Raw genomic sequence first — 22,824 nt, 5'->3', positions numbered from 1 at the left:
CGGGCACGTGGGAGATTTTCAGTTCGTTCCGTTCTTCCAGTTTACGAGTATCATTTATGCTTTGACTATTTAGAAGAAAAGCATCATACCATGTTAATGTTGGATACACTGTATTACCGATACCTGAGAACATTATGTACAGAGAAACAATGAAGCAGGTCTATTGTCGTATTAAATAGCCTCGTGGATTTACTCATTCGGAAGCAAGACATTACTACTTTTGAATTGTCTAAGCCGAGGTTTCGAGGAAGCCGAGGAGCCGTGGTGTAGGGGTCAGTAATGGCCGCGTTTTCTTATGGCGAAGGGAGACAGACCCCCGACCGAAACCTCTGCTTGGAGAATAACGTAGTCCTTGATGTTTACGATGTAGAAGGTACCGTCGAAGGACTCGGTGATGGTGCTGGATATACCAAATTGGTTACCATCAGTTTGCATTCCAAGTTAGTGTCGCTCCGCATGTTTGAATCGTACTCTGCGCTCTTCCGTCGTGTACCGCTAACATTCAGTATTTTAAAAACGCGTTGGCTCGGTTGTCTCCATTGAAGTCATAAACATCGGAATTGTCTCCTTTGCAGCCACTGTGATTGGTGTTTGGGTTAGGTGGTACTCCGAACTGAACTGGTTTGTAGCTTGAATTGGCTATTACGGGGTCGACAATGGGAATCATTCATGGCTGCTTCGAGCTGGGTTGATATGATCTATGGCTGGACAACATCCACGGTCATGATGAGGTAGTTACAGGCACCCTGGCAGTCGCACCGAGTCTGATCCGTATCTTCCGCCTGACCTGTGCGGTATTCCGTTCTCTGTAAAAACAGAAGTAACCAAAAGAAAACCCTGTAAACATGAAATGTGATAGCATACGTGAGTCGCAGGCAAAGCGATCGGCAACGTGCTATCCAACCACAGTAAAACGTTCAGACGGGCACAAGACCGATGACGTGAAAGTACATGCTACTACTCATTGTGTGTCGTATTAAAAACATGGCTTATATCTATTTTAACCATACGATGTACATATCTCAGACTGTTCTGAACCTTTTCTAGTGTATGTTCTAAGCTTAATGTGTGGATTAATATTCATTTCAGTACTATGTATGTTTCCCTTTTCTCTGTTTGGTAAATGCAAGTAAATGGTAGTAATGAGGAGGCGAAACTTGAAGACATATAAAGACATGTACAGCCACCCCCCAACTGCCCAAGCATGGATTCTGACGACAACAATTCGGGAACAAGCCACATACAGAGCCTACTAACAGGCGATTGTCACCTTATCAAAGTGCGCTTCTGAGATTGGTGTCTGAGTTACCCCGTACCACCCGCTACCTAAAATGTTTGCCAGCTGCAAGCACTGTAAAACTGCATGATCTCCAAGTAGACGGGTGGCGCCGGTGTGTTGTCCTTCTGACTGAAAACCTGTTCGGGCTTAAATTCATGACAGGTAGTGATGCTGTAGCCTTTAAATCTGGCAAAAAGCCGCACTTGGGAAGCACCATGCTTTTCCTAAACTGAGGTATGCTATCAAAAAGAAGTACAAATGCCGTAAGACATGTGTAAGACGACCCGGCCATACATCTGCTTGGTCATGTTAATAAATAGCTAGGGCCAGTCTGTTCATCGGCGCCACCGCTGAGCTGACATGTGATAGGTGAGCCTGCATGGTGGCACATGTCCTAGTTTTTGAACAGGCATACTGCTTACGGGAACTCTCTTGGGTATCTACCAGCAGATGTAGGAAGGCAAAGCTCGACGCTTCACAGTGCAAACCACCTTTTTGCTTTACTAACAGTTTGAAGATAACCGATTCACTGTGCTAATGTGGGGTTCACTGTGCTAATCTGGTAACGTAGCGATACAATGATGTGAATAGTTCGCGGGTTCTTTCTTTTTCTTTTTAATTGATGGAAAATAGGGCCATATATCACTTTAGCAGACCTGACCGTGGTAAAAAAAAAATCGTTCCTCTTATTCAGGTGGAGAAACGTTACAGCCCATGCTTCAACGTTCGGTTTTGACTGTCCAGAAAAGACTTAGTCTCTACCAGACTAACCGCGTCGGCTATAGAGAGAACATTTGCCGGGGGACTTTGGCCATGGAGAATAACGTTTCCATCTAGGGTTTTGCCTATTGGACCCTCTCTCCGTAGCTGACTCCCTTCATACAATTGACTTTATTTGGCCAATTTCTACTATTTTCCCAGCGACCCGCGGAGACTGGTAGAGGCTAAAAATACTCAACAACAGCGACAGAAAAGCAGACATGCATGAAAGACCTACCCCCCAACCTATTCCTCTGCTTGGAGATATAAGTTTGCCGGTGTCGTGATTAGTACTCTCCAAGCAGAGGTTAGTGGTGAAGATTGTGACCTTTTTGTCATTATGCTCCGCTTGCTGTCGGCAATTTCCACTTGGGCGGAGAGCGGGGAGTACCGACAGGAGACGGAGTCGCTATATCACGAAAAGGTCTCATTTCTCCACCAACCTCTGCTTGGAGAGCAGTGATTTGAGCAAATATTTTGGTGACAGTTCGTTGAATTAGGCAAGCGTGCCAGGAGACTGCGGTCAGAGGTCACCTCGAGTCATTAGGATGAACAGAGTTAATCAAGTCAAGTCAAGGCCTTTATTTCACTTCGAAATTCTTCTTCTGCCCACGCGACCGCTTTCAAGTTTCAGTTTCCTTTCCTCTCCATTATACAGATAACGGGACATAGCTATAGACGAAGGTTACAAACCTCTGCTTTTTTAATTTACACTCCTCCATGGCGTTATTTCACCAAAAGGAGATACATGAAATATTTTACATGTAAAATGTGCTGAGACTTCTCTACAACATTTTCTGGCAATACGGAGGTTGTTGAAATCTTCTTCTGTTGAAAAAGAGATGATAACAGCTCTTTAAAACATTTCGAAAGTATAAGACTTGCTGAATCACATGTTGGTGAAATGTGAAAATGATCAGTTCAACCAAACATATGGCTACAATTTCTACCGCACTCAGCAAACGTTAAAGAACGGAAAAAGTATATATGTATTTGATTTGTTTTGGGCACAAATGACGCACATGATATTTGAAATCTATACATGTCTAGCTTTCATATCATACAAGTGAGTAAGAAAGCTTGTGAGATCAGTTTTATCGTAAATGTTATCCAGGCAATTGATCGCGGGGTTTTCTTGACACAAACAATTTATTCCCGCTGCTGGTCATGGATAGTCCCGCGCATTGGTTGGTCACGACGAAATTTTTACCTCCGCTTTGAGTTTGTCCCTGACCCAAATTCCTTTCCGAAGACATTTCCGGGTTCGAAAACTTGTTCATACGGAAAATGTGGAGTTCAGCAATCTTCAAGAGGGGGATTATTAGGGAGACGGGAAAACCTAATAACTTCTTTGTTCTGCCGAACAATGCGTGTGTGTGTTTGTCTGTGTGTGTGCGTGACGATAACTCGAGATGCCATGGATGAACTGTCTTGATATAAGTTACGTAGGTAGATCTTGATGTACCCTGGCTACATAACGCTTCTAAGTTCTAGCAGCCATTCCTCTGACAGCGATTTACTATGTTACACAGACTATGACTTGATGGTATATGAGTCTCGAACGGGACTTTGGAAATTCATCGGGACGGGGAGTGCTGTATAATGGGGCGGGTTTTACGGGATATATTGACGATGTGGCATTTAGAGGGTTGAAACAACATACACCACCGGCCTTGCCCTTCTGTGTTTCTGTATTAGACGGCTTTTAATGTAAACATTGTAAAGGCCTAGAGATTATAAGTGAAGAATAACAAATATGAATCATGCAGGCCAGAAATTACACCTTACAGAAAATGCCAGTTTACGCAAGGCAGAATCCAGCCACGAAGCGTCAGCTGCGTTCATAAATGTGTCAACATGTCCCCAGAAACCTCTGTGGTTGGCAAACTTGTCAGGAACGTAAATATGGCCATTAAGGTAGCAAACAAGGGAAGCAGATCTGTTTAAGTTGTTAACTTTCTTGTTTATATCTGCTTCGAGACTAGTCAGTGCTACGTTTCCCGTATAAACAAGAACTTTAACTCTGTAATACCTTGAAGCTGATTTATTGTTAGGAGCAAACTCTGGGCGGAGGTAGAAAAGTCGGCGGGGATTGATGGTGCACTGTCATCGGTTCCTTAACCCTCATTCAGCCGACACATTTCTATGCATAGCGGTGATGTCACAACATACTTTTTCCACCAGTAGAAGGAGCTTGAGTGTTAACACAATGTTTTACCAGAAGAATGCATGAATCACCATTGAAAACCAGAAAAAATTACGTGGCAGTATAGTAGGGATTCTTTAACATGTTTTTAATAGAAGAAGAATTAATGAATGTCCCTTTAGTAAAATTATCTAAAATAGAGGTTGTGGTATAACAGCTCTAAATATTTAGATTGTTTTCCGGCTTCCGGTTTCTTTAACTAGCTTCTTTCTGTGCATATATCTAGTCCGTATGCTTTATATGTTTTGTCAATGAATTTTTCTCAGTAGAAAATGTCATATTATTTTTAAAAAAATCAGTCGATGTCGTTGGCAAAGCACATAACTGTGTGATTGTCTTTTCTCCGACACTGACTGTATCCTAAATGATTAACCCTCATCCGACCGACGCTCACATTATCATTATCATAATTCATGCACAAAGCCCACATTCTGCCCCAAAAAATCCAAAATATTTCTAGTTTGTATAATGTTTGTGACTTGTTATTAAAAAAAATAGTAATGATGTTGTTATAATACTTATAATATAAGCATTTAAATCAATTAGTGAATTAAGAATATATGTAAAACTATAAAGGGCTCCATGTTATATTATGTAAAGGCTCAATTAATAAGCCCTTACTCTCGTAATCGAGTACGCATGTGCAGTGTCAAACATGAAGGCCCTGGGTAATAAACAATTCTCGTCGAGACAATGATTTTACGTCTCAAGGGCCTTCACCTTTGACACTGCACATACATATTCAAATCTACGACATGGATTATGCTCAATTCTTGAGATTATGCCCATTTTACTTTATATAAAAAAAAGGCCATGCTCACTCTACTATTATATTTCGTTAAGTCTGACGAAATGAAAGTGGCCCCACATACATGTGGCCATGGCGGGTCAACACGCATTACTTTAGTTCGATGGAATACAGGTAGGAGACGGAGAACCAGCTGTTTTGCTGCACTAGACCATAAACAGTTCTTGAACATATTGCGTAAATTGCTACCCTTGGTTTATATATAAAAGGATAAGAAAAACGGTACACGTAAGCTATATGATTGTGTATTTTTATACTAACTATCAAAGAAGGTATATTCAAAGCATACAAGTGAAAATGTCCACTTTTCCATTGCAGCTAAAAGACCACCCAGCATGGGGGCTTTCGGTGTCATCTTGCTGGGATCTTTGGCATTACTTTTTGCTTCCAATTCAGGTAAATGAATTTTTAAAAATCTGTTGTGTGAAGATTATATAATTCGGTGAGGTAGATTTGGTCTCTTATTTGTTTAGAACCAAACTACTATATATTTTGTGAATCAAGTTCGGACAAAGAGGCTTATCCAGTTATATGTGTTTTCCATTGCACCTTCTTGCTGAGAATACGTTACGGAAATAAATGCTATACAAGAACATCATTAAAAAGTATTTTTCAATTGACTGTAATTGAATACTGCAAACATCACGTATCGCCACCTGCATATTGAGTATCGCCATGTACAGATAAATATTGCATATTTCAGACACCAAAATCAATTCGAAAATTGTTTAATAGACCTTTTGCAAAATACACAGGTGACTTAAAAACATTTAGCGTCAGTTTGTACTTTGCATAGGTAACCGCGGTATACTGTAATAGCTTCACTTCTTGTAGGGTTAAAACCTACAAGAAATGGAAATACCCAGCTGGCATCCTTGTGGGTAGAATGTTATAATAAAGACATTTGGCCACAATTTTCTGACAATTTCAGGATGCCAAGATCCACTCTGCAAACTAAGCTCTATGGGGAAGGCAGAACTCAGTTGGGAAGGCAAAGTACATATCCGTACCGGGTGCGCTCCTTGTTTACCAGTATGTCAGTTTGCTCCGATTATATTTAGTTTCAGTAACTTAACCCTCATCCGACCGACACATTTTTGCGACGAATCTGGCCGTATGGGGTCCAAACGGACCCTATTTTGCTTTGCCCCCTAAATATATTTCTGGTGGATCTTATTGTAGTTTTTGTGCATATCCTGTTACAATAATCTATGGAGAATATTTTGACAAGTTTTGGTGTTGATGATTAAAGCTCATTATGATAATTTATGCAGAAAATGAGGAGAACCCGTATTTTTCTTTAACCCTATCTAGACGGGGGGGGGGGGGGCTAAAAGTGCCCGCGCCAAGTTTGACATCGTATAACTGCCAAATGACGTATGCTAAGACTACCAAACTTGGTGACTTTTCCTAGAATTTAGTTGGCAACAATTCTATGATAACAGTTTAAGTTTATCATTTTTCCTGTTGCCATGGCAACGTGTTTCTGACAGGCATTTTATACAAAAAGTCACTACATCTTTAAAAACAATGATATTTCTCAGGTTTTCTTGCTCAACCACACTAGTTTTCCAACATGTATAACATCATATGTATTTAGATGTAACTTTCATGATTTATTATTCATAATTTATGCTAATTTGATTGCGTAATCGCTAAAAATCCAAGATGGCGGACAAGATGTTTATTTTAGGTATAAACAGGCTTTTTGCCTTCAAATCCGTCACTACCTGGTATTTTCTTAACCAGAAACATTCAGATTAACGTTTCCAGTCTCTTTCTTTTGTGATTTGGGGTCATAAATGGAAAAAATGTAATTTCAAAATTTCAAAATGGCCGATCAAAGATGGCGGATGACAGGGATCACTAACGACACTTGACGTCATTCTATGACGTCATTTGGACGTCAACGTAATCGCCATTGACGTTGTATGCCTTGGCATACCTTAAAATCAATAATACACTCTATTTTGTTTAATACCTTTCAATATTATGGGACTTTAGCCTATAAAATCACATCGATGACGTCATAAATACGTAATATAACGTCATAACGTCGCAAAATTTACACTAATTATAAAACTTCACGTGAACATCACTCCTTGCAAATTTGGTTAGGATACATTATACCGTTTGGAAGTTATGAGGAATTTCTTTCTAATTATGTAATAAACAATGCGAAATTATCCGGGGTCCGTTTGGACCCCAGCGGACAACACGCACACTTTAGAGTATAACTTCCGCAAAAATCGGCCAATCCCGGTAAAAAATTTTCAAGAGTTGTAAGACATGTACATAAACAAACTCATGGAAGGAATTTTTTCTCCAACGAAAAATGTTGATATGGCACACATCAAAACACGCCTGGGGTCCAAACGGACCCCATACGGTCGGATGAGGGTTAAACGTACGCAAAAAGTTGAGTCCAGATCATTGTGGGCTGAAATTTAGCAGATTTTTTTCTGTTAATGTGACAATTGCCAAATGCTGAGATCGGAATGAAAAATTAAAAAAAATATATGACCGGCTGGAGGGGGGAAATGCTAGCCTTTTTCCGGACTGACTCTTCTGGCCATTTATTATTCCCCTTGTGCCCAATTCTATTACCTAGGAAGGCATGGTGGAAGCTAGATTGATCCACAAACCAGGTGTTCATGCCCAACAAAGACATGCACATGCTGGTTTGAGATTAGTGTGGGTTAACACTTTGTGGTTGTTTCTTATATCTGTTCAGCAAATGTTTGGAAGTTCTATCACAGGAAAATGCGGGTACGCACCTGTAGCACTCTATAAATGTTGAACTTTGATCAGCTAACATTTTACTATAATTACCTGGAGAGAACACCACAAGAACGTTTTGGCAATGCGTCAAGGGCGAGCCAAATTGGTATATATATTGTTTGCAGTTTGCAAGAATTCTAGGAATTGCACAGGAATGTGAAAGTCCATGAGACGATAATTCAAGAATGCCTGGATGTATTGTCTTCATATTTTGTAGGTGGGTAGGTCTGTCGGAGACCTTAAAATGATTGGATTTGGGCCCCCTAGCGACTTTCTATTGTACTGCAGGGGAACTTTCGCTTTTCAAATCTCGTCTTCTGAACATGCTATGGTCATGATTTTTTAATGGTGGATAGCTCATTGTTGGGAAAATATGTCCTGTAGATTTGGACCCCCTAGGGGCTTTTTTTGGAACTGCAGGGGCTGATTTTGTCTCAAACTTTGAAAGAAAATAACGCAAGAAGGGGCTGACGGATCATCAAAATTTTTGGTGTGTAGATAGCTTAAGTGATTCTTTACATAATCATATGCCAATTATGCAAATCCATATCTGATTTGCATGATTAATGAGAGAAGTTTATAAATCAGCTGCATTCCATTATAGGACTCTCAAACACATGAAATATGTAACTGAGAAAGAGATAAATATCGATAGATATCAATTATAAAAATAATACTTAATTTTCATTATTAATGAAAAAATACTATAAATCCATAGTGGTTAATGATGGGGATTTCATTTTTGCGCCATTTGGAAGTTAAGTAAATGTGGCCACTATTAGACACAAATGTTGCATATGAGCGCCTCATTTACATACATGAGGAAACGGTACTATATTTTTTTTTTCTTTTGTGAAAACAAGATTTTTATACATTGGACAACTTGTGTTATTTGGCTAGAGATGGTGATCAACTGATATGATTTATGCGAGGTCCTTATTTGCATGTGGGCTAAAAAACGAAAACATTAACAGATAACATCTTTTTATGTTGCCAATCTTGTTGGGATTGTTTTGACGATTTTTTATGTCACTTAGATTAAGCTAACTACGTAGTGGGGGTAGCAGGGTTGTTTCTATGCCGGTCAGTCTCCCTTAGTAATACTTTTATAAGCAAATTATGGTTTGAGAGATTTGTAGATGGAATTCTAACAATATGTATGTGGTTTAATTTCAGGCGTCAAAGTGATACATGTACATATACAGGCACGGATAATAGGAGTTATCTCAATGGACTTAAATAGCAAATTTAAGTACATAATGACATGTGACAACCCATGCATGGTATACATTGGGAAATATATCAAAGAATGTCTAGACGTAAGAAACTCCAACAATAATTGTAAAATCCCATTGTCATCCCATACTACTACACCATATTGTATAAGATAGACGGATTAGCCTAGTAGAATGTTATCTATGTACCAGTGAATGCCATACTCTGTACCTTGTACAATTGTTGTGCAATAAAGTAGTTATTGTATAAAGAAAGAGCGAGCTCAAGTGGAAAACATTATAGAGGCCACACTGCCCACAGGCACGGATAATAGGATTACGAAGACTCTGAAAGGTTTATAAATCAACCAGATTTCGGTGCACGTTTTTGTGGGATTTCACGCGGTCCAATCTATGCAAAGTACAAATAGAGGATATAAGCACTGACATTAAATGTTCTGAATTCACCCGTCAAAAACAATGAAAAATGAATAAGAATTTAGCTAAAATCAAGTCCAAATGTCCACAACAATATCTTCTACACATGACAGGCGCATGTATCACGACATTACACTTTAGAGGGGCAAAATGTACCACCAAATATGATATACCTAAATTCCTATACAGGCTTAACATAAGCTCACACCAACTTGAGCCTCACTTTGGTGCATGACCCCCAGCTTACCCCGGAAGTTCGAATTGGCCGCCGTAAGAGCTCTATCAAAACGAATAGCACAATAGTTTCGAATTTTTCTGAAATCCTACATTCATTTAACCATCAATATAATGACATGGAAGTGACACTGAGAACTCACCATGTGACTTTCATTAATTCTAACCTGTCATGACGTCACTCATTATCGTTATACTGTATAAGCTGTCAACAGTAACCAGAATCAGACAGAAGTGGTCGAAAAACTTGACAACAGACTTCTCCAGATCCTGGCAGGTAACTACATGTAATAACGTTTTTGAATTCTTTGGTGACATCTAGTTTTTAGTTCGGAAGACTATATGTGCGCCTCTGGAGTAGCTCTCTTGTGGCTTCGGATATGGCTTGAGAGTTCAGCTCTGGGTTTGCACACCCCGTTGCAAACACTGTCTGTATCGGGTGCATTTAATGTTACAGTATTTTAATTTCTCCGCTTCTCTGCTGCGGCTTCTCTCTTTTAATCTAGCATGTGTCCTAGTCACTAAATCAGTACATTTGAAATTACATCATTATCTTTACCATGTGCACGCTAACAGCCCAGACATTCGATAAGTAACACAGTAAAGCCTTACAATATAAAACTTATCAATTAATATTTATTTCAAAAATACAGCTGATGACGTGAAGAAGCAACAATATGTTTCTGAGAAGATGGAGGACATCCCCAATCTGGCCTTAACCGGAAGTGAGTCAGAAGATATCTTTTTTTTGGCGACGCCTCAGGGGCGACCCTCATAGTATACTTTACGCCCGATATGTTAGAATTCCCAGAATTGTACAGGCATGTCTGGAATGTGTTCGTGCATGCGTAGCTGCAACATATGAGTATTCCTTGGGGAATTTGTTTTGAAGTGGCCTTTCCCTGTCTCCCCGTTTTAAATTTGGATGTAGAAGATGTGCCAACCAGTTTGATTTGGCAATTTAATCATAGTATTTGTTTGTCATGTATTTGTCAAAAGGTATATGCATGAAGTAAAGAGATAGTTATGTCTGTTGATTTACTAGTATTTTAGCTGTATCTTTAGCCAGAGCTTGTTGCAATGATCTGAACATTTTTAAAGAAGCTTTTTTTACAAGAGCAAATGATATGTTACACTCCTTTATACTGATAAGATACAACTGGAAATAAGAATATCAAACTTTTCTGTTTCAAATAAGTTGTTTTTTGTTTGAAATAAGAACGGCCTGAACACAATAATCCTTTGAATTTTATTACATCTGATTTGAAATATTGAATGACTCAGTTGCAAGCAGCTCATATGTCTTTAGGTTAGGGATTGTTGGAAAAGAAACAGACAATCACATTAAGTTTTTATCTCCTTCATGAACATGATAAGAGAAAATGAAATAGTTAATAATTTAAAAGCAATGTTATGGAAGATACATTTACATATTGTACATTGAAGTTGATATTTATACAAGTAGCAAATCGTTTACATGGCCATTGATGCCACAGAAATTCTGGAACTATAGACTAAATGTGAAGCCTGACTAGATTGATCCCCACGATTGTTGGTTAGGTGATACACAGCATTTGAAAGCTGCTGTTACTGCCGTCAAAGTTCAACTCTTTCTGATGACTGTTGTCTTTGTTGTCGTGCAGAGCTGAAAGAAAAGAAACAATGTAAAACAGATTAGTAACACCTTGATACATGTTAACAGGCTCGATCACCTCCTTCGATGACAATCATAATCAACATGTAAACATGTATGGATGTCTATCAGTTTTATCTAGATGATTGAAATATCATGCCCTCCCATACAATATACAATCTAATTGATTAAACCAACCCACCATCCCTCCCTCTTCTTCAACTCCAGCTGGTGTGGTTTTCAAGTGCCTGGTCAACATACTTGGACATTCCAATGTCATATTTTAAACCAACCATCTCAATTCAGTAAGAGTATATTGACTACATGAGCTTGTTATGATAGAAACTGAAACTTTACAAGCAAAAACTTTGGAGGGGGGCAAGGCTGGTAGAGCTGTTTTGTATCCCCTCCATTCATCGTGATCAAATAAACAAAGAAAGAAAGAAGGGGAATGGAATGTTACTAACCATGTTATCCAGGTTAACTGTTTGAACAGGCTCCATGTAGCTTGTCCTCTTGATACGTTGCCCGGTTTGGTTGCTCCAGCCTTCCTTCATCCTCCTATCCTTATGAACTCACAACTCCTGAAAAAAGATGATGAATTACTCTCAATATTGGTCGTACAGGAGTTTCATACATGACATGCAACTTGGGTTGTCAGAACGTGTTAGGGATTAATATTCATATGATATTCGGTGAAGGATGGAAGATTACATATGCCTGTTTGATGCTTTCTACGTTGCGTTGTTGAACTGTACACTTGAAAGCATTTCCAATCCAAAGGCCAGACACGTCCTTTGAACTGGACATGTGAAAATTCATTTGTCTGCTAGAAGTTTCTCGTTATACGTGATCTTATCCGCTTACACAAATAGATAAACAAAATTTCTGATACTTCGAATAAAAATCAATGCACGTTAACTACCCATGGGTTACTGAACTGTTGCCATATTGGGATATTTGTGTCGGCAGAGATAAACAGGATACTTAGGAATCTGTAACTTTGCAAGAAATATCTCAATGTCGAAAAAATCAAGACAGTCATCACCTCTCTTTAAAATCGTATTAGAAGTTTGCAAAAATTAAACGACAGGCGAAGAAACCATTTCTTGGCAGGTAAAATCTAACCCGGTATATGGTGGACAAAGGGTGCTTCCAAATCAGTTTTCCATTACGCAGTGTGCAAGGCATTTAGAAGACATGTCGTTTGTAACCACTGTGTTCGAAAATAGAATTAATGTAGACTGTTATTACTCCACGAAATAACGGGGTGATCAAACACAGAAATGGCAGAGTCTATGTGTACAGAAACATATGCGCCGTGCAAAAGGTTGAGACCTAAAATTTTACTGACCTTTAGACCGCAAGAAGGTGTGGACCGTTTCCTGGCCTTTTCCTCGGCTTGATACGGCTGGATGTCGATAATAAGTCCACGGATGCCGCAGGTACCCGCCTTTTCTTCTCATCTTTGCTATCTTGAGGATTACCAAGCCACTAGGCCTTCCCCTTTTTGTTCTTGGTGGCCTGGTTTTCGGAATCAAACCCAGAGTGACGATGGATTTTGAACAATGGATCAAACTTCTTTAAACGGCCATCTGGATACATTTCCCGAATGGTCACATGGCATCTAAAAGCTTGATTAATTCGTCGACCGCCGTCGGCTCTACCCTGTTGCGTGCTGCTGGTCGGCGGTTGGTCGCGCCCTGCTGTGAGTTACTCCCCGCTGTAGGCGATTGGTTGCGCCCTGCTTTAAGTTACGCCCCGCTGTTGGCGATTGGTTGCGCCCCGCTGTGAGTTACACCCCGCTGTCGGCGATTGGTTGCGCCCTGCTTTGGGCGGTCTAGAAAGTCCCGCCCTAATACTAGTATCCCACCTGGATGCCAGATGGTACGCCATGGAGAATTATCTACAAACCAAAGACTTTGACATAAGATCAGCTATATGTAAACTCAGAGTAAGCACATATACATTAGAAGTAGAATGATGTAGATACAGACGGTTACCTGTTCACGAGAGAATATGTAAACAATGCACAGGAAAAGCAGTGGAAGATGAAATACACTTCATTTGCTATTGTCATATTACAGCACCGAAAGAAATAAACTATTTAACCTAGTCAGCATAATTATTCCCAGTTTTGAATGTAGCACAGACCTACAAAAAAATTAACACCGGCCAATGCATATATCTCCCAAAACGTAGGGAATTTTCTATTCTGCTGCACATAAAAAAGAAATCAAACCCAAGAGCAACTGTTTAGATGAGAAGTAGCTCTAGTTGACGACTTTGTGTTTATTTCGTTTATTTATTTCTGTGTACTTATCATTATCATCATCATCTCATTTCAATGTTATCTTGCAATTAGCCTCCGGGCAGGAATTTGCAATGAAGTTATTACTATCATTATTATTAATCACGATTTATGATTTATCAGATTCCTTTATACAAAATTTCTGATCAGTAAAACATTGTAGCTTTGAAACAAACTGTGCGACGTGTCAGCAGTTGACACTGATCATAAACTCTTCTCTCCGAAAATTTCACCAAATTCATCCCGCGTTATTTCTTCCATGAACGTTTCTGCTTCTTTTATTGCGTTCTGATGGTACATGGCCTTACAGACAGGTAGCACGCGGAGGCTTTCAGGTCGCAACAGCCAAAAGATATTCTGGTGCAGAAACAGTAAAAATTCAAAAAAGTGTAATGGCATTCGTTCATAGCAGAGGCACAGAAAAGTTTTTTTTTTTTTTTTTACTTCAGAGCACTGTGCATGTTTTCTTCTTCTTCTTCATCTTCTTCTACTTCTTAATGCTCACGGTCAATTTGATGACTATAAAAGCATACATTATGATGTTTCGAGAGCGCAGCGCTTTATGACTCAGGTTGTGTTCCGAACCCCCCTAAACATCCTTATTTGTATCTATCAAGTAAACGTCATTAGTCCATGATCCAATACTCATAGTCCAGATTTCGTGCCTTGGTCAGTCAACATGGTCATCAACATGGTCAGTCGACATAAAGAGTTATCAGTGGGAGGTAGAGGCACATGACACGAAGGTGTCAAGTGTGTCTGTCTCTACCATCCCACTGGGAAGACCGTTCCAGTCCCTGATTGTTTTGGGAAGGTAGGATTCTGATCTGTATTGGGTTCTGGTATTAATAAGCTGGAGCTGTTGGTTGTGGGTACGGTGCGGGCGCGGTGGCAGTGTTACCAATTTACTCTTAATGATAGGGCATCTCAACATGTCATGTTTGATCTTATACAGTGCTGTTAAGCGTGCTGACCTTCTTCGTTCCTCTAACGACTTCCACCCTAGTGAACTTAACATACTTCTCACACTAGATGTGTTGTGGTAGCGGCCGAGTACGTACCTCGCTGCCCGTCTCTGTACGGCTTCTAGCTTGACGATGTTCTTCCTGGTGGGGGGTCCCATACTGTGGCTGAGCATTCAAGGTTTTGATAGACAAGTTCTGAGGATGAAAAGGGGGAAGCCATTAACAGAAAATACATAACGTGTATATGTAAATTAACTTGAAAATTGGTCCCCAGAATGATTTGATAATAGCGAACTTTACACCGTCGCCATGGCAATGATTTTTCATTGCCAGGATTTTTTAAATTACAGTGTATCAAAGGCTTAATATGAAATACATTTTGTAAGACAATTTTCAATTAATTTAAAATTAGCTTTAGCTGGAGTTGCTTATTCAAAACAAAATTCTGATATTGAAGGGAACTTGCTGTAATTAATCTTGTTGCAGGGGAAGAAGATGTTGACCTTGGTGGACAAAACGATGACGGACTAGTCAAGACGCAAGGCTGTAAAGGACATCAGGTAAGTAAACATGAATAAAGGAAACATTTCCGGATATTTGTGGTCAGCATAGCGTAACCCTTTTCAGATTGACACATTGTTGAGATGAATTTGGCCGTATGGTGATGTTTATGCTCATGAATATATTCATGGTGGTACCTTTTAAACTGAGTGTTTTAATAATCTATTGTGGTTGTTTTGACTGGTTTAAATTCCTATAAGTAATATCATAATGTATGCAGAACATGAGCATTTGTGCTTCAAAAACCAATGACTCGCCACTCTAGGAGGAGTTTCATGTTTTACGGGGCGAGTCCAAAAGAGGACGTCGTGGTCGAAAATCGTCCAGAGCTGTCAGAATTCAGTGAACGGACAAAAATCAACAACCGAAATGAGCTCAACGCTTTCGGGAAATAATTCACATGCTTAAAGATGGAAGTTAATAAATACGCTACATTCAAATATTTGACTCTCATACAGGTGACATCGATATGTATCATTTAAAAGAAACTAAATTGCATAGTTTATTAAGAAATACTTAAATTTCATAGTGGTAAATGACGGTTATTTCATTTTTGCAGTATTTGGAAGTTAAGTAAATGTGGACTTTAACAAACATAAATCATGCAAAAAAAGGCCTCATTTAACATAACTTTTGAGGAAATGGTACACTAGCCATCCTTGCTATGATAAAATGTTTATTTTTTCAATAACTTATCATTTCTGTATAGAAGATGAAATCCATGAAAATGATGTACTTATTTGCACAATAATTGACAGTTATGATATAATATATCACTGCCGCTGGAAAAGGTTAACATCATTTAGGAAAGGTATGAGATCGTGGAACTCTAGTTGCAAATGTAATTTAGCTCTAAAATTGTTGCATATTACTGCATACTACTAGTAATATATGTTATCTTACAGAAAGGAAATCAATGGGGATCACCTGATTACAACAACTGTATCTGTCAAGCACCAGATCGTCTCTGCTATCGTGTTGACTGCATTCCTGGTTCTGAGATTGTCCGTCGCTCCGATGATCGCTGGAACTGTGAAGTTGCCTCCTACAAGAGAGACATTACAAGTATCATAATTACATAATGATTGAATATGTTCATCATCTGTCGTCCCTGCTGGGTGAGTGAGTAGGAGACCTTGCATAGTCACTCCCAAGTCCTATGTATCAACCCCTGTGTATCTGGAGATGGTTCTTGTTTAATGAGCTTTCTCGAGTAGGTTTTTCCACTCGGTCTTCACAGAATCAAACGCCACATAGCAAATTACTACCTTTGTTGAGAAGGTTATGTTTTCGTCAGCGTTCGCGCGTGTGTGTGTGTGTCTGTAAACACGATAACTCAAGAATGCCTAAATGGAATGTTATGATACTTGGTATGCTGGTATGTCTTCTTGAGACCTCGAAACGATTATATTTCGGACCCCCAAGCGGCTTGCTATGGTACTGCAGCGGAACTTCCGGGTTTGATATCTGTTGTTCTGGATATGCTATGGTCATGATTTTTGAGTGGTTGACAGCTCTTGGGAAGGAAAGTAAATCGTGGTTTGTGCCCCCTAGCGGCTTCCTTGGAACTGCAGGAGACAATTTCGTTTCAAATTTTGAAAAAGAATAACTCAGGAGGGTGTTAGCGGATCGTCATGATATTTGGTAGGTAGACGAGTGATGATTGACAAGATCGTATGCTAATAATGCAAATCTAGAGCTAATTTGCATGATTAATGAGGAAAGTGTATAGATTTGCTGCATTCCATTGTAGGACTCTCAAACAAGTAACATGTGTTACTGAGAAAGAGAGGAATATCGATACATATCAATTATGCAAATGAATACCTAATTTGCATAATAAGTCCATAATGGTAAAGGATGAGGATTTCATTCTTGCAGCATTTGGAAATTAAGTAAATTTGAACATGATCAGACATAAATCATGCAAATGAGGAACTCATTTACATAATTTATGAGGAAATGCTACAATAGCCTTCTTTGCTAATATAAGAATTGTATACTTTGAACGATATGTGTAATTTTGGTAGAGAAGATAGTCAACTGACATAATGAATGCAAATAAGGTCCTTTTTTGTATAATAGATTTTTAAAAAGCATTTATGACATATCACTCGAAAAGGTAAACACCAGTCGACGAAGGTATGGGGTCGTGGAACTCTAGTTTGGATTTCCTTACTTATTCTTAAAGCTCAAACACAAGATGTGTGAAGGTTAAGCTCAAATCGCTTTGGGGAAAATATACGCTTAGTGTGTATCTAGAAATCACACAGGGTCCATAGTGTTAAAATTGTAATATCTTATATACACTGTTAGATAGTTTCAATCTAGGAGGATGTAGACATCGTTTTCATTTTTTTCTATCTGTATCATTTTTAGTGAAATATGTTCATGTTAGACTCTTCCCATCACGTATTTCTGATCTGTAAAGCATAAACTATTGCATAGTTAGCTCTATTTGGTATGTAAGAATGTTGACCCAGACTAGATGTAAATAAAATGGAAATATGCAAACATTCCTAAACTGATTTAGCCCCAAATCCTGATGGTATTTGGAGGCAACAGAAGGAGTAATTGTTTCTCGTTTGTTGTATTTCAGGATCAGCGGTAGCTTTGCATGAAAGAGTAAAGGTAAGTAATACGTATCTAAACTTTTTCTTAATGTGGCATGACTGACTTCAACTAGTGCACCCTTAGTGATTTGTCTAGTATGTGTTGAACTGTTGGGTCTTAAGGTTTACCCCATCTAGACTGGACTTTTTGCGTTTCGGCGCCTTCGCGCCGGAACGCAATGTCCTGGCTTTTACCTTCGATGCATGCATGCATCAAGGAGGCATGCTGTTTGGTTCAACACTGTGTCGCACACCAGAAGACCTTATATGGCAATACGTTCCCAAATCCTTGTATAGCCGTTGCCTTATATGGCAAGGGAGCACGAAAAGGCAGGCAGGCTAGATTTGCATAACACACAGGAGGGCGACCGCATGTAACTGCTACAACTGTTCGGAAATATCATTGCATTGTGGTTTCGGACTTTGATATCCTGAAAAATGACCATATTACATCTATACCACAAGATTGCAGAAGAAAAAAAATGATTTCGTCAAGAAAACGACCAAAAATCGACATAAATGATACCATATAGTGAGGTTATAGCATTACGTACAGAGAGACGGGTTACGTACCGCAGCTTAGCCCATCTGTCAACGCGAAGCACTTCGGACCCAGAAGATCCGGGTTCGTGTCCGTGCATGGATTTTTTATTTTCTTTTTAGATATTGAATATCAAAAATATATATTGATATTATATTAATCTATCAATATCATATTATGAATATCATTTTTTCATTTTTTCATTAATAAATAAAGAAATATTTTATATCTGTTATTTTTAAATATTCATTTAATACATACAAGGCCTTTGTCTTATGAACAGGACTTCATAGATTCCAAACCCGGCATTCGAATTTTTCTGTTTATTGTAATGGAAAATACCGTGCAGCGGCTCCTATGCGCGGTAAGATGATTTACGGCACGAAATCTGGTATTTAAGCATACTTAAATGCAGCGTAAACGTGACGTTTATTCGCTATTTCCGCAACTTAACGACCCCTGTACGTCTGCTTAAATTTTGCATATAAGGTGCCCTTTCCGGAAGTACGTTCAGGTACGTTTCTGCACTTCTTCACGTGTATTTACGCGACTATTCGACGCGTAAAGGCGTCGTTAAGGACGATTTTTCCGTACGTTCCAACACGGAAAGTGCAAGTTCCTTGAGACCTTTCCGTACCCTTTCGTCCATCTTTATCACCCATTTCCGTCGCGATTCCCCCTACGTTTATGTGCCGTTCACACAGCTTGAAAGGTTACCTAAAGCTATACCTTTCCTCGGTATTTCCGTGACCTTTTTACGACCTTAGCGTGCTACAAACGTGGCATCTGCAAGGCGTAAAGGCGTCGTTATGGACAATCTTCAGTACGTTCAGGTACGTTTATGCACTTCTTCACGTGTATTTACGCGACTATTCGACGCGTAAAGGCGTCGTTAAGGACAATTTTTCCGTCCGTTCCAAGACGGAAAGTGTGAACTTATTGAGACCTTTCCGTACCATTTCGTCCATCTTTATCACCCATTTCCGTCACGATTCTCCCTACGTTTATGTGCCGTTCACACAGCTTTCCGGCAGCTTTTCTCTACCTAAACAGAAGAGGGAGGAGGTCTCCACCCTTCTATGTAAACCAAGCCTAAAGGTAACGGAATGATTTCGGAAAGGTAGAAATTACTGCGAGGGAATACGCCCGCTTTCCGTCAGCTTTTCTCTACCTAAACATAAAAGGGGGAGGTCTCCCCCTTCTATGCAAACCGAACCTATATGTATCTGAATCTGTATCTGTATCTTTATAGCCGGTATAACCGCCATTCGGCGTAACACACCACGCTGTAACGGAAGGATATCGGAAAGGTAGAAATACCTGCGAGGGAAAACGCCCGCTTTCCGACAGATTTTCTCTACCTAAACATAAAAGGAGGGAGGTCTCCCCCCTTCTATGCAAACCGATCCTATATGTAACGGAAGGATATCGGAAAGGTAGAAATAACTGCGAGGGAAAACGCCCGCTTTCCGACAGCTTTAATTTACCTAAACATAAAAGGGGGGAGGTCTCCCCCCTTCTTTGTGAACCGACCCTATATGTAAGGTAAGGATATCGGAAAGGTAGAAATAACTGCGAGGTAAAAGGCCCGCTTTTCGGCAGCTTTTCTCTACCTAAACATAGGATTGGGTTATGTAAACCGAGCCTACATGTAACGGAAGAATATCAGAAAGGTAGAAATAACTGCGAGGGAAAACGCCCGGTTTCCGACAGCATTTCCCTACCTGAACATAAAAGGGGGAGGTCTCCCCCTTCTATGTAAACCGAACTCATATGTAACGTAAGGATATCGGAAAGGTAGAAATAACTGCGAGGAAAAACGCCCGCTTTCAGACAGCTTTTCTCTACCTAAACATAAAAGGGGGGAGGTCTCCCCCTTCTATGTAAACCGAGCCTATATGTAACGGAAGGATATCGGAAAGGTAGAAATAACTGCAAGGGAAAACGTCCGCTTTCCGACAGCTTTTCTCTACCTAAACATAAAAGGGGGAAAATACCTTAGAATATAACTGCTGTTTTTTTGTAAGCTGTAGCATAAACACGGATAAAAGAAGATCAACTCCGACGAAGACAGGTATGGACTGTATGTCTAATTTTGCTACAAAGTAGACGTACAATGTGCGTGCACATGCATGGTGCGTTGTTTAAAAAAACTGTAACAGAAATGACTTAAGCGGGATCGGTGTTTACTGCAAATGGGTGTATCTTAAAGATCGAAGACCGTTTCGGGTATATCAGCTATTCTCCAAGATTTTGAAAATGAGGCACTATTAGTCCCCAGGCGAGAATATATCTGCTTGGAGAATATATTGGTTACTGATTTACCATAATGTTTCATCTATACGATGTATATAAGGATGCTTAAAGTCCATGGAAAGATAAAGTATGCATTTAATTCATGTTAACGAACGCGGAAAGGTTGCGGAAAACTCAAATCTTAGTTTCAGCGGCATTAACGGCCCCGTAAACTCTGCTGAAATATTTTCCGAACTTTAATTCTTGTTTCCGTCATTCGGAAAGTTTGCTTAAATATTCGATTTCGTGCTGTGATTCTTGCAAAACACTCGCCACTAAACTTCTATCCCCGATGTAAACAGAGGCTCTTGATGTTGTTTGCAAAACAGCGATCCTTTGTTACAGTAGCAAATGCTCCATTGTTCAGTATCGACTTCATTCAGACAACACGGACGTGGAAAGTGCCGCCGCTCGGCACAAAACTATGGGAATTTTCATGAATTTTAGCAAAATTACCCAGGAAAATAAGGAAGAAATGTTGTAAATGCGGAAACCAGAATAATACGGATGAGGTAGCTGTTGATTTGTTTGACATTTGGTAGTCATTTTAGATAGAACCTTAGCTGTTATGAACTTCTATTTCACTTAATTACCATAGTGCTGATGATTCAATGGTGCTTTTTCAAATTGTATGTTTTATTGCGTGCCATGTACATAATTACATTGATAGCTTTTATAATGAGCCTATTGTACATTTTACAAATAAGTACAAGTTGTAGGCCAAGACCAGCTTTTTCAAAAGCACTTAAGTTAAGTGACGTAACTTCAAAATTGCTTTCCCCAATCTGCCTTTCTCTATTAAAACAGTACTCATTTCCCAAAATGACAATTTTCTTATAGACTGAACAGCCCTTGAGTGACTTTCTCTGGCAGATTTTACTTCAAGTAAAGGGAAAAGACAATTCACACTCATAAACGTAGCCGAAACGCCAGCTTTTTTGAAAAGCTCTTGTTTGGTATATCTTGGACTAGGGGAGGGAGGACTCATTCGCCCCCCTCATAACTTCCAAACGCTATAATGTATCATCACCAAATTTGCAGGGAGTGATAAACATGTAAACCTTAATTATTTCTGTAATTTTGATATTAGTATTACGTAATATGACGTAAGTATGACGCCATTGATGTGATTTTATTTGCCAAAAAGGGAATCCGTAATATCTAAAGGTATTATACAAAACAGGGTGTCTTATTTATGTTATGGTCTGTTAAGACATATGACGTCAATGGTAACATGACGCCATGTGCATTAAGCTATCCCTTGGAAACCACCATCTTGGATCGGCCATTTTGAATTTTTTTGGAATACATTTTTTTCTACTTATAACCTCAAAACAAAATAGAAATAGACCAGAAACATTGATCTAATGATGCTGGTTAAGAAAATATCAGGCAGTGACGAATTTGAAGACGAAAAAGCCTGTTGATATCTTAACTAATAATATCGTCCGCCATCTTGCATTTTGACCGATGACGTCATCAAATTAGCATAATGTATTAATATTAAATATTGAAAGTTACATTAAATTACATATGATGTTATACGTATATGAAAACTAGTATGGTTGAGAAAGAAAACCTTAAAAACATCATTGTTTAAACCGAAATTAGAGAATTTCGAATAAAATGCCTGTCAGAAACTCGTTCCCATGGCAACACGAAAAATGATAAACTTAAACTATTTTTGTTGCCAATTAAATTCTATGAAAAGTTACGGACTTTGGTAGTCCTAGCACACGTCGTTTAGCAGTTATACGATATCAAAGTTGTCGCGGGCACTTTTAGCCCCTAAGCCCCCCCGTGTGCACTAAACGTCGGGCGGTATTTTTCTAGCGAGGTCGAATCATATAGCTGCTAGCAGGTCACCGAACGTCACCGACAATTAGCCAATGACGGCTGAGTTGTGAGTTATAAGCACCCCTGGTATTATGTTAATGTCATCAACTTAAACCAAGCGCATTAGAGTTGTTGTTTCCACTTTGTTCCGTACATCTAGATCTATCAGTCTGTAAACTGTAAGTTAACTTTCACGAACAAAATGCGAAGGGACTGAAGAGATGAAGTTTAACACCTTCAATGGCGCTGCATTAGCGCTAATGAAGTGGTCGCTTCATTGAAATCATTGAATGACGTCTAGATAAACACGTCTGCCGGTTCGATAACTCACACTGCGATCTTTTGGAATCA

General features: G+C 39.3%; 1 protein-coding gene and 1 long non-coding RNA gene across 2 annotated transcripts in view; one reads left to right on the top strand and one right to left on the bottom strand.

The window, feature by feature from the left end:
- Nucleotides 1-4,899: 4,899 nt before the first annotated feature.
- LOC136437597 (uncharacterized) overlaps nt 4,900-22,824 on the top strand; it is a 31,587-nt gene continuing 13,662 nt past the window's right edge. The window contains exons 1-7 of the mRNA XM_066432218.1: nt 4,900-4,912; nt 5,371-5,448; nt 9,925-9,996; nt 10,373-10,444; nt 15,115-15,188; nt 16,095-16,254; nt 17,789-17,820. Coding sequence (XP_066288315.1) covers nt 4,900-4,912; nt 5,371-5,448; nt 9,925-9,996; nt 10,373-10,444; nt 15,115-15,188; nt 16,095-16,254; nt 17,789-17,820 — 501 coding nt within the window. The remainder of the gene's footprint in view (nt 4,913-5,370; nt 5,449-9,924; nt 9,997-10,372; nt 10,445-15,114; nt 15,189-16,094; nt 16,255-17,788; nt 17,821-22,824) is intronic.
- LOC136437004 (uncharacterized) lies at nt 11,188-12,957 on the bottom strand. Its single transcript, XR_010756133.1, has 3 exons — nt 12,707-12,957; nt 11,820-11,936; nt 11,188-11,364 (listed from the first exon to the last, which is right to left on the bottom strand). It is a non-coding gene; the product is annotated as an uncharacterized lncRNA (long non-coding RNA).

This window comes from Branchiostoma lanceolatum, chromosome 6 (assembly GCF_035083965.1).
Source record: "Branchiostoma lanceolatum isolate klBraLanc5 chromosome 6, klBraLanc5.hap2, whole genome shotgun sequence".
NCBI lineage: Eukaryota > Metazoa > Chordata > Leptocardii > Amphioxiformes > Branchiostomatidae > Branchiostoma > Branchiostoma lanceolatum.
This window is presented reverse-complemented; position numbering and strand designations above follow the sequence as displayed.